Source organism: Acinonyx jubatus, chromosome B1 (assembly GCF_027475565.1).
Source record: "Acinonyx jubatus isolate Ajub_Pintada_27869175 chromosome B1, VMU_Ajub_asm_v1.0, whole genome shotgun sequence".
Lineage (NCBI taxonomy): Eukaryota > Metazoa > Chordata > Mammalia > Carnivora > Felidae > Acinonyx > Acinonyx jubatus.
This window is the reverse complement of record NC_069382.1, coordinates 42347942-42364533: the sequence shown is the minus strand read 5'-3', so window position 1 is coordinate 42364533 and position 16592 is coordinate 42347942. Positions and strand designations below refer to the sequence as shown.

The following is a 16592-nucleotide window of genomic DNA, read 5'->3' as shown; positions in this document are numbered from 1 at the left end:
ATAATCATATAATTTTACTATGTTTGCAGGAATCTTCAATGTGGGAGACTAATTTGTACTTACCCTACACGAATTCCTTTTCGCAAAGAAAATGGCGCTGTGATTTATGCTTTTGTACGAAATAATTTATGTATAACCATAGACTACAGATTGCCTAATGCAAATCAAGATCCAATGAAAGTCTCCAATGGTTCTCATTGTGATGAAGGGAGGGTAAATGATTTAAAATCTATTTTTTTAAATCTAGTTTTATTAATTTCTTTAATATTTTCATTTAAGTATCAAATTTCAGTTCATTTCTATGTAACTTTAAATATTTGGATAAGGAGAAAATGAATAAGCTTCATTTTGTCTCCAGATATTAAGAGGGCAATAGGAATGTTTGATCTTCTTCAGAATTTCGGTATTGTGACCAAGGAAACTCCCAAGTGTTTTGGAACTGGAGTGTGAGGAGAGCTATCTTGTGACTATGTTAAGTACTCCATTGCATGGAAATTCACTTTTCTTCTTAGAGAAGAAAGAAGAAATCCCCCTTAGTAATATATGTCTCTTCGTAGCCCAGTAGATAAGAGCACCACTTAGATCAGGCTTCTTAGAATCGATTCTTCAAAACTTCTTATTTTTTGACATTCTGCAAGTAACCTAACCAGTCTGAGATGCCACAACTGGATGTAAGGTGGTGATAGTAATAGCATTTACTCTATGGGGTTATTGCAAAGATTAAATGAGATTTCTGGCACATAGAGCTAAATGTAGATTGGCTATTATTATTGATTATTATAATTAACTATGTTTGAGGCTAACCCAAATCTGGAGAAAACATAGGAGGAATAAACTTACTTGAACATTTCATTTAATTCCTGGCCAGATCTTTGCTTATGAGGAATGATAATCTAGTGTAGGCCTTAAATGCCTCCTTAAAGGATGTATATACCAAGGAGCTCAGTAGCTATATTTTGGCTTTGGAGCCAAAACAACTAAAAAATGAAACATAGTCAACAAATGATTTGATATTATTCAGTCGATAATTTAGTAAGAATAGAATCTTCTCAGTGTTAATGTATGAAAACACATTTTACCAGATAGTTTTTAATGATATTATAAATCACATTGATGAAACCTTCTTGGCAACTTTTTTTGGTCAGTAGCATCCTAATATAACAGGACTCTTCATCTCAGTTTCAACTGAGGCGGGCATGCAATAGATACTACACTCAAAGGGAGTTTTAGACACACCATCAAGGCCAAGAACTAATGAGAAAACTCAACACAGTGAAGGTTTAAAAGAATTGTTAGTTTGTTTGCATTTAGAAAGTGTTTTGTGAGGCTATTTTTTTTTAAGTCACTCAACTGAGTGAGCCACCCAGATACCCCTAAAACTATTTTTTTGAAGAGTTGTACTGTGCTTTAACGTTTAAAAGGAAATCATTTTCACATACTACATCCCTTTTAACTTCAAAACAAATCTCAATGCTTTAGAAAAAGTATGATTTGTACTCAGATAAGAAAACTGTATCTTAGGGTAGTTGATATTGCGGTAAATACTGGAGTTGGTAATGTATCCTTAATCCTCTGATTAATACACTTTAAACTTAGAATGATTATATCTGGATGTTTCATACATTCCATAATATAATTTAGATATGTATAGCATATTTTAATAAAAATTCCTATCAACTCTATTAGAGAATTCTAATAATAATTCATATTTGAGGAAAATTTACTATATGTCCTGATGATTTTCTTTCGATGCAAACTTTTGATATATGCGACAAATACAGCACATTCTTTTAACTGTGCTCTTAGGAATAGTTTTGTTAGATTTCAGGGTATTATAAGTGGTTATGTGAACATGATTTTTTTTGGTCTTATTTGTATCTGTCACTTCCCTACATTGAATTATTTTTTTAGCTAATTTTTAAAAATAAATGTTTATTTATTTTTGAGAGAGAGGAGAGAGAGAGAGAGAGAGAGAGAGAGAGAGAGAGAGAGAGAGAACATGAGTGGGGGAAGGGCAGAGAGAGGGAGACAGAGGATCTGAAGAGGGCTCTGCACTGGCAGCAGTGAGCCTGATGTGGACTCGAATCCACAAACTACGAGATCATGCCCTTAGTTGAAGTCAGACAATCAACAGCCTAAGCTACCCAGACTCCCCTAAAACGAATTTTTTAGAGCAGTTTTAGGCCCACAGCAAAACTGAAAGGAAGGTACAGAGTTCCCATATACTCCCCTGGTCTCACATAAGCATAAGACTATTATCAACATCCCCCACTAGAGTGGTACATTTGATACAATTGGTGAGCTTGCATTGACACATCATTATCACCCAGTCCATAATTTACATTAGATTTATCTGAAAAATTGCAAAATCCTTGGAGATTAAACAACACATTTTTAAATGTGCTAAAGGAGAAATTTTAAGACAATTTGAAAAATATTTTGAACTAATTGAAAATGAAAACACAACATAAAAATTTGCAGGTTACAGCAAAAGCAATACTTAGATGGAAATTTATTACATTGAACAATTATGGTCTTATGGTATAAAATTACTGACTTTTATGTCAAGGCAGCTGGACTCCTTTAACATGGAAAAAAGATTTTTTTTCTTTTTTCAGATCTGTGTAAATGGTGAATGTGTAGAATCAAGAATAATTAAGTCTGAATCATCTGTCTGTTCAAAAAAGTGCAATGGACATGGAGTAAGTAAGCACAAAATTTGTTTCCCCAAATTACATCTATTTGAACACTTTTTAAAAAATTAATTAACTAATTTTTAAATTTACATCCAAGTTAGCATATAGTGCAACAATGATTTCAGGAGTATATTCCTTAATACCCTTAGCCCATCCCCCCTCCCAAAACCCTTCCAGCAAGCCTCTGTGTGTTCTCTATATTTAAGAGTCTTGTTTTGTCCCCCTCACTATTTTTATATTATTTTTGCTTCCTTTCCCTTATGTTCACCTGTTTTGTATCTTAAATTTCACATGTGAGCTAAGTCATATGATATTTGTCTATCTCTGATTGACTAATTTCACTTAGCATAATACCGTCCAGTTCCATCCACATAGTTGCAAATGACAAGATTTCATTCTTTTTGATTGCCGAGTATACATACACCATTGTATACATTCACCACTTCTTTATCCATTCATCTATTGATGGACATTTGGGCTTTTTCCATACTTTGGCTATTGTCAATAATGCTGCTATAAACATTGGGTGTAAATGCCCCTTCAAAACAGCACACCTATATCCATTGGATAAATACCTAGTAGTGTAATTGCTGGCTCGTGGGGTAGTTCTATTTTTAATTTGTTGAGGAACCTCCATACTGTTTTCCAGAGTGACTGCACAAGTTTGCTTTCCCAGTGCTTTTGCAGAACAAAAGAGATCCTCTTTCTCTGCATCCTTGCCAACATCTGTTGTTTCCTGAGTTGTTAATGTTAGTCATTCTGACAGATCTGAGGTGGTACCTCATTGCGGTTTTGGTTTGTATTTCCTTGCCGATGAGTGATGCTGAGCATCTTTTCATGTGTCTGTTTGCCAACTGGATGCCTTCTTTGGAAAAGTGCCTATTACTGTCTTTTGCCCATTTATTCACTAGATTATTTGGTTTTTGGGTGTTGAGTTTGATAAGTTCTTTATAGATTTTGGATACTAACCCTTTATCTGATATGTCATTTGCACATATCTTCTCCCATTCCATCGGTTGCTTTTTAGTTTTGCTGATTGTTTCCTTCACTGTGCAGAAGTTTTTTATCTTGATGAGATCCCAGTTTGGCTATTCAGGGTATTTTGTGGTTCCATGCAAATTTTAGGATTGTTTGCTCTAGCTTTGAGAAGAATGCTGGTGCAATTTTGACTGGGATTGAATTTAATGTGTAAATTGCTTTGGGTAGTATTGACATTTTAACAATATTTGTTTTTCCAGTCCATGAGTATGGAATGTTTTTCTATTCTTTGTGTATTCTTCAATTTCCTTTATAAGTTTTCCATAGTCTTCAGCATACAAATCTTTTACAACTTTGGTTAGGTTTATTCCAAGGCATTTTATGCTTCTTGGTGCAGTTATAAACGGTATCAATTTCTTGATTTCTCTTCTGTTGCTAGATTATTGGTGTACATAAATGCTATTTACATTTATGGTGTGTACATTGATTTTGTGTCCTGCGACTTTGCTGAAGTCATGTATCAGTTCTAGCAGCTTCTTGGTGGAATCTTTCGGGATTTCCATGTAGAGTATCATGTCGTCTGTGAAAAGTGAAAGTTTGACTTCTTTGCCAATTTGGATGCCTTTTATTTCATTTTGTTGTCTGATTGTAGAGGCTAGGACTTCCAACACTATATTAAACAACAGTGGTGAGAGTGGACATTCCTGCTGATTCCTGATCTCAGGGGGTAAGCTCTCAGTTTTTCTCCCTTGAGGATGATATTAGCTGTGGACTTTTCATATTTGGCTTTTATGATGTTAAGGTATGTTCCTCCTATCCCAGCTTCTTGAGGATTTTTATTAAGAAAGGATGCTATATTTTGTCAAATGCTTTTTCTACATCTATTGACAGGATCATATGGTTCTTATCCTTTCTTCTCTTAATGTGATGTATCACACTGATTGATTTGTGAATATTGAACCAGCCCTGTATACCAGGAATGAATCCCACTTTATTGTGTTGAATAATTCTTTGGATATACTGTTGAATTCAATTTGTTAGTGTCTTGTTGAGAATTTTTGCATCCATGTTCATCGGGAATATTGGCCTGTAATTCTCCTTTTTAGGGGGTTCTCTGTCTGGTTTGGGAATCAAGGTGATGCTGGCTTGATAGAATGAGTCTGGAAGCTTTCCTTCCATTTCTACTTTTTGGGACAGCTCTCAAGCTGTCAAGGATAGGTATTAACTCTGCTTTAAATGTCTGGTAGAATTCCCCTGGGAAGCCATCTGGCCCAGGAGTCTTATTTGCTGGGAGATTTTTGATAACTGATTCAATTTCTTTGTTGGTTATGGGCCTGTTCAAATTTTCTGTTTCTTCCCCTCTGAGTTTTGTTAGTGTGTGGGTGTCTAGGAATTTGTCCATTTCCTCCATGTTGTCCAGTTTGTTGGAATATAACTTTTATAGTATTCTATGATAATTGTTTGTATTTCTATGATGTTGGTTGTGATCTGTCCTCTTTCATTCATGATTTTATCTATTTGGGTCCTCTCTCTTTTTGAGGAGTCTGGCTAGGGGTTTATCAATTTTATTTTTTCAAAAACCAGCTCTAAGATTCATTGATATATTCTATTTTTTTGGGATTTTATATTGTTTATTTCTGCTCTAATATTTATTATTTCTCTTCTTCTGCTGGCTTTGAGGTTTCTTTGCTGTTCTTCTAGTTCCTTTAGGTGTCCTGTTAGATTTTGTATTGGGGATTTTTCTTGTTTCTTGAGATAGGCCTGGACTACAGTGTACTTTCCTCTTAGGACTGCCTTTCCTGCATCCCAAAGGGTTTGGACTGTCCTGTTTTCATCTTCATTTGCTTCCATATATTTTTTAATTTCTTCTTTAATTGCCTGGTTGAGTCATTCTTTCTTTAGTAGGATGTTCTTTAACCTCCATGCATTTGGAGGCTTTCCAAATTTTCTCTTATTGATTTCAAGTTTCATGACATTGTGATCAGAACAACATATGATCTTATCTCTTTTATATTTATTGAGCGCTGTTTTGTGACCAAGTACATGATTCTATTTTGGAGAATGTTCCATGTGCATGTGAAAAGAATGTGTATTCTGCTGCTTTTGGATGAAAGATTCTGAATATATCTGTCAAGTCCATCTGGTCCAGTGTATCATTCAAGGCCATTGTTTCTTTATTGATTTTTTTCCCAGATGATCTTTCCATTTCTGTAAGTGGAGTATTAAAGTCACCTGCAATTATGGCATTCCTATCAATAAGATTGCTTATGTTTGTGATTAATTGATTTATGTATTTGGGTTCTTTCAAGTTGGGAGTATAAACATTTACAATTGTTAGCTCTTCTTGATGGATAGACCCTGTAATTATGATATAATGCCCTTCTTCATCTTTTGTTACAGCCTTTAGTTTAAAATCTAGTTTGTCTGATATTAGTATGGCTACTCCAGCTTTCTTTTGACTTCCAGTAGCATAATAGATGGTTTCCATCCTCACTTTCAATCAAAAAGTGTCCTCAGGTCTAAAATGAGTCTCTTGTAGACAGCATAAATGGATCTTGTTTTTAAATCTATTCTGATAACATATGTCTTTTGATTGGAGCATTTAGTCTGTTTACATTCAGTGTTATTATTGAAAGATATGGATTTGGTGTCATTGTGTTATGTTTCAGTTTCATGCTTGTGGTGATGTCTCTGGTCCTTTGTAGTCTGTGCAGCATTCTACTCACAAAGCCCCCCTTAGGATCTCTTGCAGGGCTCGTTTAGTGGTCATGAACTCCTTCAGTTTTTGTTTGTCTGGGAAAGTCTTTATTTCTCCTTCTATTCTGAATGACAGCCTTTCTGGATAAAGGATTCTTGGCTGCATGTTTTTCCTATTCAGCACATTGAATATTTCCTGCCACTCCTTTCTGGCCTGCCAAGTTTCTGTGGATAGGTCTGCTAGTACCCTGATGTGTCTACCCTTGTAAGTTAAGGCCCATTTGTCCCTAGCTGCTTTCAGAATTCTCTCTTTATCTTTGTAATTTGCTGGTTTCACTATGATATTCCATGGAGAAGATCTATTGTTAAATCGGAAGGGCGTTTTCTGTGCCTTCTGGATTTGGATGTCCATTTTCTTTCCCAAATTAAGGAAGTTCTCAGCTATAATTTCTTCCGGTAAACCTTCTGCCCCCCTCTCTCTCTCTTTTCTTCTTCTGGAGCTCCTATGATACAGATATTATGTTTCATTGAATCACTTAATTCTCCAATTCTCCCCTCATGGTCTAGTATTTTCTTATCTTTTTCTCAGCTTCATCACTTTCCATAATTTTATCTTGTATTTCACTTAATCTCCCCTCTCCCTCCTCTATCCTTGCTATCACTGCATCTAGTTTATTTTGTACCTCATTCACAGCATTTCTTAATTTGTCATGACTATTTCTTAGTTCCTTGATCTCTGCAGTAATAGAGTCTCTGCTGTCTTCTATGCTTTTTCAAGCCCAGCAATTAATCTTATGACTATTATTCTAAATTTTTGCTCAGTTATATTGTTTATATCTGTTTTGAGCAATTCTCTAGCTGTCACTTCTTCCTGGAATTTCTTTTGAGGAGAATTCTTCTGTTTCATAATATTGACTAGTTTTCTGTCCCTTTTGTGTTTTAATAGTTTGCTATGAGTCCTGCTCCTGCAAGCACTACTATATTAAAAAGGGGTCATAATGCTGTCCAGGGTCTGGCCCTTCAGGAGGTATTTTTGGAGTGTGTTTCATGCTGTCTGTTGTTGAGACTCTGGTTGCTTTATATCCCTACTTGTAGTGGTGGTTTGGTCCTTCCACCACATGTGCTTTGATTTGTTGAAGTATCCCTGGAAAAAATTTTTTTAAAAAGGGTGGTGGTGGTGGAAGAGGCCTTGTCCCATAGAAAGAGAGAAATTACTGAGGTGGGGTAAAGGAAAACAAAAAATTGACCAGGCAGAGAATCAGAGAAACTATAGGGCTTAGTCCATAGAGAGAAAGAGGAACATAAATAAGGAGATACAGAAGAGGTATAAAAGGAATAGATTCAAAATGTCTGCTTAAACAAACCAACAACCAGAACAATCAGACTAGAGAATGGAAGAAATAAGAGGAATAAAAGGAAGAACACACACACACACACACACACACACACACACACACACACACACAAATAAGAATTGACCAAGAACCAAATCAGAGAATGTAAAACCACTCGATACTTGATATTTGATGGTGCCTTGGAACCAGTGCCTGCGCTGGTCTGGAGGAGGGACTGTCTGGTTTGGTCAGTGTCAATCCTGCTCTGTTAGATACATAGTTACCAGGAACAGAGAGGCATGGTTTGGTGTAGGCAGGTCCTGCCTCCACTGTGTGCCCGCTGTCTGTTCCCTGAAACCCTGCTTTGTTGGTGATGGGGAGAAAAATGGTGACACCCCAGTCTCTCCTCCCTGGACCAGGGGTCCCAAACCAATCTGTTCAGATCATCCTCACAGTGCCACATGGGCAGGAGCAGGCTGGTTTTGTTCCACTCCACAGTCTCCTGAACTTCCTAGGTGCTTGACTGGGATTCAAACCTCAATGTCTGAAAGGATCCCACTCCATGCACCCTGGTTCCAGAGAAGTGCCACTCTTCCCAGCCCACTGACTAATGGCCTCTAGTTCCTCACAGTGCTGACTGGGCGCAAGTGGGCCACTATGTCCGCTCCACCATTTCCTGCACTTCCCTGGCACTCGGCTGGGATTCAAACCCCTGTGTCTTAAAGGATCCCACTCCATGTGTCCCAGTTCCAGTGTACTGTCACTCTGGGTACTGTTACAAAAGTCCTCTGTGTGGCAGGGGCATGCAGGGTCTTTTGTCTTTTGAGTGGCTGTTTGCCTTCTTCCCACAGCACTCAAGGGAGAGGATTGCTCTCTCCAACTGCACCTGGGAGCTAGCTATGGAACCCAAGGCTGGTTCCCCTCCTCCCCAGGTGCTTGAGTAGGGCGGAGAAAGCCTCACAGTTAGAAATTGGTTCTTTCTCTGTTTTTTCCATTCCTTGGTTTGTGGTTTTCCTCTTGTCCAAATACAATCCTACACTTCCACAACCTCTCTTTCTATTACTTTTGTCTCTCCACAGAAGGGGATCCCTCCCCTCCATGCCTACACTGCCCTTTTTCTCTCTCCTGGTTTGCAGTCATCCACCTATGGCCCACCAAATTGTCCCTGTGGGCCCCTAGAGATGTTTCTGTCACTCCATTGCCCGGATTCCTGGAATTTCCAGTCTTCTGGCCTCAATACTGCTGTGCTTGAGGGATGAGGGAACTTTGGGTCCCCCTACTTCTCTGCCATGTTGACTGACTCTTGATACTGATGAATCTTAAAAAACCTTATTTATACATCCAGTGCTAAGTTCAATTTATTCTAAAAAATTTTTTCAAATACTATTTTAAAGAATAGAAACCTAAAATATGTTGTATGTGTATTGTGTTTGTATAGTTGAAATATTTGGTTTGGTGTTATGGTTGTCATATAAAAGAATTATAGCCTCAGAATACCTAGGTGGTTAAGCATCCAGCTCTTGATTTGAGCTCAGGTCGTGATCTCATGGTTCGTGATTTCCAGCCCTATGTTGGGCTCCATGCTGACAGTGTGGAGCCTGCTTGGGGTTCTCTCCCTCTCTTTCTGCTTCTCCCCCACTTTCTCCCTCTTCTCTCTCTAAATAAATAAGCTTAAAAAACCCTCTCATTTAAAAAAACAATAAGAATTATAATTGTAACCTCATCTTGATAGATATATTTTAATGTTTATTTATTTATTTTAGGGAGTGTGAGAGGGTAAGAGAGAATCCCAAGCAGGCTCCATGCTCTCAACTCAAAGCCCGACATTGGGCTCAATCTCACAAACTGTGAGATCATGACAGCCAAAATCAGGAGTTGGATGCTTAACCAACTGAGTCACCAGGTGCTCCTGATAGATATATTTTAATACAAAAAAAGAAAGAGAGAAAACTATTCCTACCTTTTGCCCACTAAGCTTCTAATTTCCATGTGGTGTCTAAGATGTGGTGCTATGTATATTATCATTTGTCTGATATGTATAATGGCTGTCTTATTTATTGACCTGACTATTCTCACAATAGTATAATACTATTTTATGTTTTATAGCAATTGGTAAAAAACAATTACAAATTAATATTAGATATGTCAAGTTTTCTAACTATTCTCTCTTGGATTATTTATTCAAATCTTTGTTATAATATTGGGAAAGTTTTGTGGTTTTCTTCATGTGATGTTGAATATACTTTGTTAAAATTATTTCTTCATATTCCATTGTTTGTTTTTAGTGTGATTAGGGATCTTTCCCTATTTTTTTTCAATATATGAAGTTTATTGTCAAATTGGTTTCCATACAACACCCAGTGCTCATCCCAAAAGGTGCCCTCCTCAATACCCATCACCCTCCCTCCCACCCCCCATCAACCCTCAGTTTGTTCTCAGTTTTTAGGAGGCTCTTATGCTTTGGCTGTCTTCCACTCGAGCCTCTTTTTTTTTCCTTCCCCTCCCCCATGGGTTTCTGTTAAGTTTCTCAGGATCCACATAAGAGTGAAACCATATGGTATCTGTCTTTCTCTGTATGGCTTATGGGGATCTTTCCCTATTACATTTAATGTGTAGGGAAGTTAATAATATTTGCACATTAATTTCTGTTTATATAACTTACTAAACTATAGAAAACTTGGAACAGTCACTGGAGACCTCAGAAAAGTTGTTGTTTTACTAGCAACAGTAGCAGTCAGTTAGCCCTAGAGAAAAGGATATTCTAAATCTGCCCTATCAAAACTTAAAGATAATCCTTATCAAACTGCTTTGCAGGTAATTTAACTGTCTCCCAGCACAAAGTATAGCAATCTTTAAAGGGAAACTATAAAATCTATATATTCTATAATATCAATAATATCCTGCATAAAAATCTTAAAAATAAGGAAATATGCCAAGAAGGAGAATTATGTAACCTATAAGGAGAAAAAAGTTAGTCAATAAAAATGTACCCTGAAATGTTTAAAATGATATAATTATGTGATAGGAACTTTTTTTTTAATATGAAATTTATTGTCAAATTGGTTTCCATACAACACCCAGTGCTCATCCCAAAAGGTGCCCTCCTCAATACCCATCACTCACCGCCCCTCCCTCCCATCCCCCATCAACCCTCAGTTTGTTCTCAGTTTTTAAGGGTCTCTTATGTTTTGGCTCCCTCCCTCTCTAACCTCTTTTTTTTTTTTTCTTCCCCTCCCCCATGGACTATAAATATTCTCATGGAGTTAAAAAATATTAACATAATAATAAGAGAATGGGAGATATAATTTCTAGAGATGGGAAAATATAACTGAAATGAAAAATTGCATCAATGGGATTAACTGCTCAACAGACACAATAGAAGATATCAGTAAATTTAAAGATAAACAAATAGAAACTATTTAAATTGAAGGAAGAAGATTTAAAAAGATTGAAAAAAAACCCATGAACCAGTATTCCCTCTTTTTTCTACTTCATTATTCTCCATAAGTTTGTCGTCTATATTGCTGATTCGCTGCTCTGCTTTACCCATCCTTGCCGCCGTGTTATCTATTTAAGCTCAGTTACAACATTTTTAATTTCATCCTGACTAGCTTTTACTTCTTTTACCTCCACAGAAAGGGATTCTATTCTATTTTCAACCCCAGCTAGTATGCTTATTGTGATTCTACATTCTGATTCAGACATCTTGTTTGTATCTGTGTTGATTAAGTCCCTGGCTGTCATTTGTTCCTATTCTTTCTTTTGGGGTGAATTCCTTCATTTTGTCATTTTGAAGAAAGAAAAAGAATTAATAAAGTAAAAAATAAATTAAAACTAAAAAATTAAAAACAACACAAAAAATCAAAGGAAGGATGTGAGCTCCTAGGTATGTTTTGGTCTGGTTGTTGAAAGAAGCTTGACAGAATAGAGAAAAAAGGGAAAGAAAAAGGAAAATGTTTGAAAATTTAAAAAAATGAATGCAGTAAAATAGAACAAAATGAAATGATGAAAGTAAATAGGGTTTAAAATTTACAAAAGTAAAAAATATACTAGAAAAAAATTAAAATATTTTTTATAAAAACAAAATAAAAATAAATTTTTTTCTCTTTCTGTATTCAAGAATTGTTGCAGGGAGTATGGCTGGAGTTGCAAAAGATGAGTCTGCAAACAAATTGCAGTTAAGCGAAGGTTCTCATACTCAAGTCGGAATGAGGCCCCAACTCCAGAATGCAGCTTCTTTTTATTAGCATAATTGCTAAAGACTACGTGCATAAAGTCAGCTAAGCAAGTGTTTTAATCAATCTCATGGTTTAGCTTTTTAAGGTTGAATTTTGAGTTAATTGGTTTCTATAACACTAGGAAGGGTCAGGTGTGAAGGAGGATCTGGCCCTGGACAATGTTAATGGCTCTAGGCATTCCTTACCAGCCACAGCCTCGGTCAGCTATGTAAACATATCCTAAGGCCTTGCACCTTCTCCAGCCCTTCCCTTTTGAAGTCTTTTCCTTTGATGCTTCTTTCTTGCATCTCCCACAAAGAATAAGCAAAGAAAAAGAAAAAAAAAATGAATAGATGTACCAGCAAACAGAATGAAATATGATTGAAATTACATCCAATTTTCCCTAGAAGCCAAACTATGAAGCAGTTTATAGTCCATAAACTAAGCAGGCTGAGAGATTTGTGGTGTTCCTCTAGAGTGCAGTTGACCCATTTGGGCAGGGCTTGGTGTAGCGGCTTCCTTCTCCACTAGACGGTGCTGCTTAGTTTATTGGGGTGGATTGTTGTGGTGCACATAGGCATGTATGCGCATGCACGGGAGGGGTTAAAAATGGCATCACCCAGCTACCTAGTCTCTAGTATCAGAACTCTGTGCTCTCACCCACTGGCAATCAAGCACCCCTTCTTTGTCTCCTGCTTTCATCCACTCCCTGCCTCTATGCTGTCTGTGACCAAGCAGTTGATCTGCCAGGAGGCACCTCCCTCCTGAGTTTTATCTCACATGGGGCTGTGTTTCCAAATCCCTTACTTCTGAGGGCCCTGCGGCTTTGACCCGCTCAGAACCTCTCTGGGAGAGTCTCACCAAGCAATGGCCAGGTGCTGGCCCACCATCTGGTATGTGTACATGACTGTGCTGCTGCATAGCCCAGAGACTGTAACCAGGTGTCTGCCTGCCCCAGAAAAAGTTTGTGCAATTATATAGCAGCAGCATTTCAGAGGTTGTGGTGAATCACAACAGCTATCTGGTGCCAGGCTTTACCCTTAATGTCCTTGTTCCAACACAAGCAATGTGGCTGTTCTCTGGGGTCTGCTGGGAACTTTGCCTTGTAGGGAGGCCACACAGCCTCTACCAGATGTCCTCTCAGTAGGGGTACTGCCACTCCCCTTGTGGCCTGAGGACCCCTCGGACCTCACTATCTGCTCCTGGGGATTCACCCTTCCCATCAGAGCTCTGCCAGGTATCAAGGTGCAGAGTTTCAGACTCTGCACTCCCTGTTTATAGTGTCTTAATGGAATTTAAACCCTCTCCTTTCTCCTTTCCCTTTTTTCCTTTCTCCCTTTTTTGTTCAGTACACTCTTTCTGTTTCTCTCCAGCTGCTTTCAGGGGTAGTGCTTTTCCTGTACTCTCCCCCCTGTCTCCATCTTCTCTCCACAAGCAAAAATAGCTCCTTACCCTCCATGGCTTCTCTCTCCCCTATTTTACGTCTCCACGCTGCATACCTGCTGAGTTCTGTGGTTCAAGTTGTGCAGACTGTTGTGTTAATCCTCAAATCAGTTTTCTAGGTATGCAAGATGGTTTGGCGCTGATCTAGCTGCAGTTCAAGGATGAGAGAGGCAAAAAAAGTTCCCCGCTGCTCTGCCATCTCGGCCCCCAGCCTGATTGGCTATAAATCAGAGGTTCCCAAAATTCCCTCAATTAATTTGCTAGAGTGGCTCACAGAACTTGGAGAAGCATTTTGCTTACCAGATTACTTTTTTATTATAAAAGGATATAACTCAGGTACAACCAGGTGGAGGAGATGAATAGGGCAAGATATAGGGAAAGGGTGCAGAGCTTCTATGCCACTCTCTGGATGCACACTGTCCTCAAATCTCTACATGTTTACCAGCCCAGAAGCTCTTTGAAACCTATCCTTTTTTTTCTTTTTCTTTTTTTGTGAAGGATTCATTACATAGGCACAACTGATTAAATCATCAGCCATTGTGACTGATTCAACCTCTAGCCCTCTTTTCTCCCTGAAGATTGGCACAGGCACCTGGACTCACATGGATTCCACTGGCAACCAGCTCCCATTCTTAGGTGACTTCAAAACTTACTTATTTCACATAACAAAAGACACCTTTATCTCTCTCTCAACACAGGTAATTCTAAGGGTTTTGGGAGCTGTAAGCCAGGAATTGTGGGTGAAGACCAAATACATTAGAGAAATATGTTTTGATCATCTGAATGACCAAATACATATTTCTTACAAATCACAATATTGCAAACAATTAAGTGATAACTTTTTTTCTCTTATTCCAACAGCCCTGCAAACCCCCATTCTAGTTTCTGTTTTGATGAATTTGACTACTTTAGATACCTCACATAAGTGGAGTAATACAGTATTTGTCTTTCATTTATGGCTCATTTCAGTTAACCATAATTTCCTCAATGTTCATCCATGTTGTAGCATGTGATGGAATTGCCTTCCTTTTTAAGACTGAATAATATTCCCTTGTATGTATGTACCACATTTTGTTAATGTAGTAATCTGTTGATGGACATTTGGGTTGTTTACACCTCTTGGCTCTTGTGAATAATACTTCTAGGATCATAGGTATGAAAATTTCACGTTGACACTCTGCTTTTAGTTCTTTTAAATATGTACTCAGAAGTGGGACTACTGGATCATATTGTCATTCTCTCTCTCTTTTTTTTAAAAACAACTTCCAATACTGTTTTTCATTTTCACAGTTTTACAATCCTGTCAACAGTGTTCAAGGATTCCAACACATCTTCACCAACACTTGTTGTTTGTGATTTTTTTTTTAAGTAGTAATCCTGATGGATGTAGTTTGGTATCATTGTGATTTTCATTTGCATTTCTCTTATGACTAGTGATGTTGAGCATCTATTTATATTCTTATTGGCCATTTGTATATCATATTTGCAGAAATTTCTATTCAAGTCCTTTGCCCATTTAAATTATCCAATTTTTAAAATTATTGTTGAATTGTGTAAGTTTGTTGCATATTCCTGATGTTAATTTGTTATCAGATATATGACTTACAAATCTTTTCTCCTGTTCTGTAGATTACCTTTTCACTGTTGATTGTGTCCTTTGATGCACATAAGTTTTTAAGTTTGTTGTAGACCCATTTATCAATTTTTATTTTTGTTGTGTGTGCTTTTAGTCCAAGAAATGATTGTGAAGTCCGGTGTCATGAAGCTTTTTCACTGTGTTTGCTTCTAGGAGTTTTATAGTCTTAGGTCTTACAGTTAGGCCTTTAATCCATTTTGAGTTAATTTTTGTACATAAAGGTCTAATTTCATTCTTTTGCATTGGATATCCAGTTCTTCCAGCCTCATCTGTTGATAAGACTTCCCATTGAGTGGTCTTGGCATTCTTGTTATTGATCATCTGACCAGATCAATTATATATTATTGATAGCAATAACTGAATAAATAAATGGAGATAAAAGAAAATTCTTCCTTATAGTGTAATCAATATAGAAGGAATAATGGAGTAAAATAGTTATGAATGGATGCTCAAACTAGTGGGTGAAAGTTTTATGAGGACCCAGATACTTACATAATCTAACAACTATCTCCTCACAAATTACTTATTAATTACAAATGGAAGCATGTGGAAAAACCTGGAAGACAGCAACTTAACCAAGTGATCCAAAAATAACAATACAATATTAGGACAAACTGACAACATGTATCTCCTAAGAAGGACAAGTTCACTTCTGTGAAGTATTTCAGCATAAAAATACACGAACACACACACACACACAAACTCAAACAGCTTAAAGGTGGTGTGACAAAAGCTGGGGTAATGGATACCCTCAACACAACACTCCCCCCCCATATACATTTAAGCCATGGGATTAGATCCAAGTTGTTAAACTGAGATCTTAGAAACTGAGAGATGTTTTATATTATTTTGAGAGGTAACATAGCAAATGGGCAAGGGCAAGGTCTCTGAAACCAGATCTCATAAGTTTAAATCCTTGTTCCATCACTTACTAGCCATTTGACTTTGACAAGTTAAATATCTATGCCTCAGGGTCTTTGTCTATAAAGTGGGAATAATAATAGTCCCAACCTCACAGGGCTGTTGTGAGGATTTAATAAATAAATCTATAGAAAGTGTTCACAATAGAGACACACCTAGTAAGTACCATAAAGGTGTTTACTATTTATTTATTTATTTATTTATTTATTTATTTATTTAAGAAACCATCAGTTCCTAACCTAAGTATCTGATGGCCTCTTGAAGTACAAAATCCCTTGGATTAAAAATCAAGCAAACAAAACACAACCCAATCCTGGAGTAGGGCAGTTGGGAAGGTGCTCATTTGCAACTGCAAATACTTCAAGCTATGGCATGTCACTGAACTTGGAGATAGGAAGAGATGTGCACATTCAGCTCTGGAGCGATACTACGTGGCTCCAGGACACCACTAGAAAGGTCTTATTTTCATTAGAATTTGAGGGTGTGTTTCTGAAATTGAAAACTAAGTTTTCAGGTGAATATTTGAAATATTAAAATTTTTCTCAATGCAAATACTGTCAGCCTCTGTAGCTTGAAAAAACCCAACTATTTGTGGGTGTGTTTGTGTGTGCATTAGAAACCAAACTATTTGATTTCTAGGATTATCTCTGTAAATAAATAAAATTACACT

At 37.2% G+C, this 16592-nt stretch overlaps 1 protein-coding gene across 14 annotated transcripts in view; it reads left to right on the top strand.

Moving 5' to 3' along the window:
* Window positions 1–16592, top strand: part of ADAM32 (ADAM metallopeptidase domain 32) — a 181899-nt gene that overhangs the window by 137641 nt on the left and 27666 nt on the right. For 12 of the 14 annotated variants that reach the window (XR_003424269.2, XR_008295984.1, XR_008295983.1 and 9 more), the window contains 2 exons: window positions 30–213; window positions 2619–2702. Coding sequence is in view for 8 of the 14 variants with exons in the window: in XM_027070979.2 (XP_026926780.1) it covers window positions 30–213; window positions 2619–2702 (268 nt within the window). In the remaining 6 variants the exon portion in view is untranslated. Of the gene's footprint in view, window positions 1–29; window positions 214–2618; window positions 2703–11825; window positions 11880–13863; window positions 14002–16592 lie in introns of those variants that run through there. The other 2 variants (XR_008295985.1, XM_053216563.1) reach the window with 2 other exon arrangements.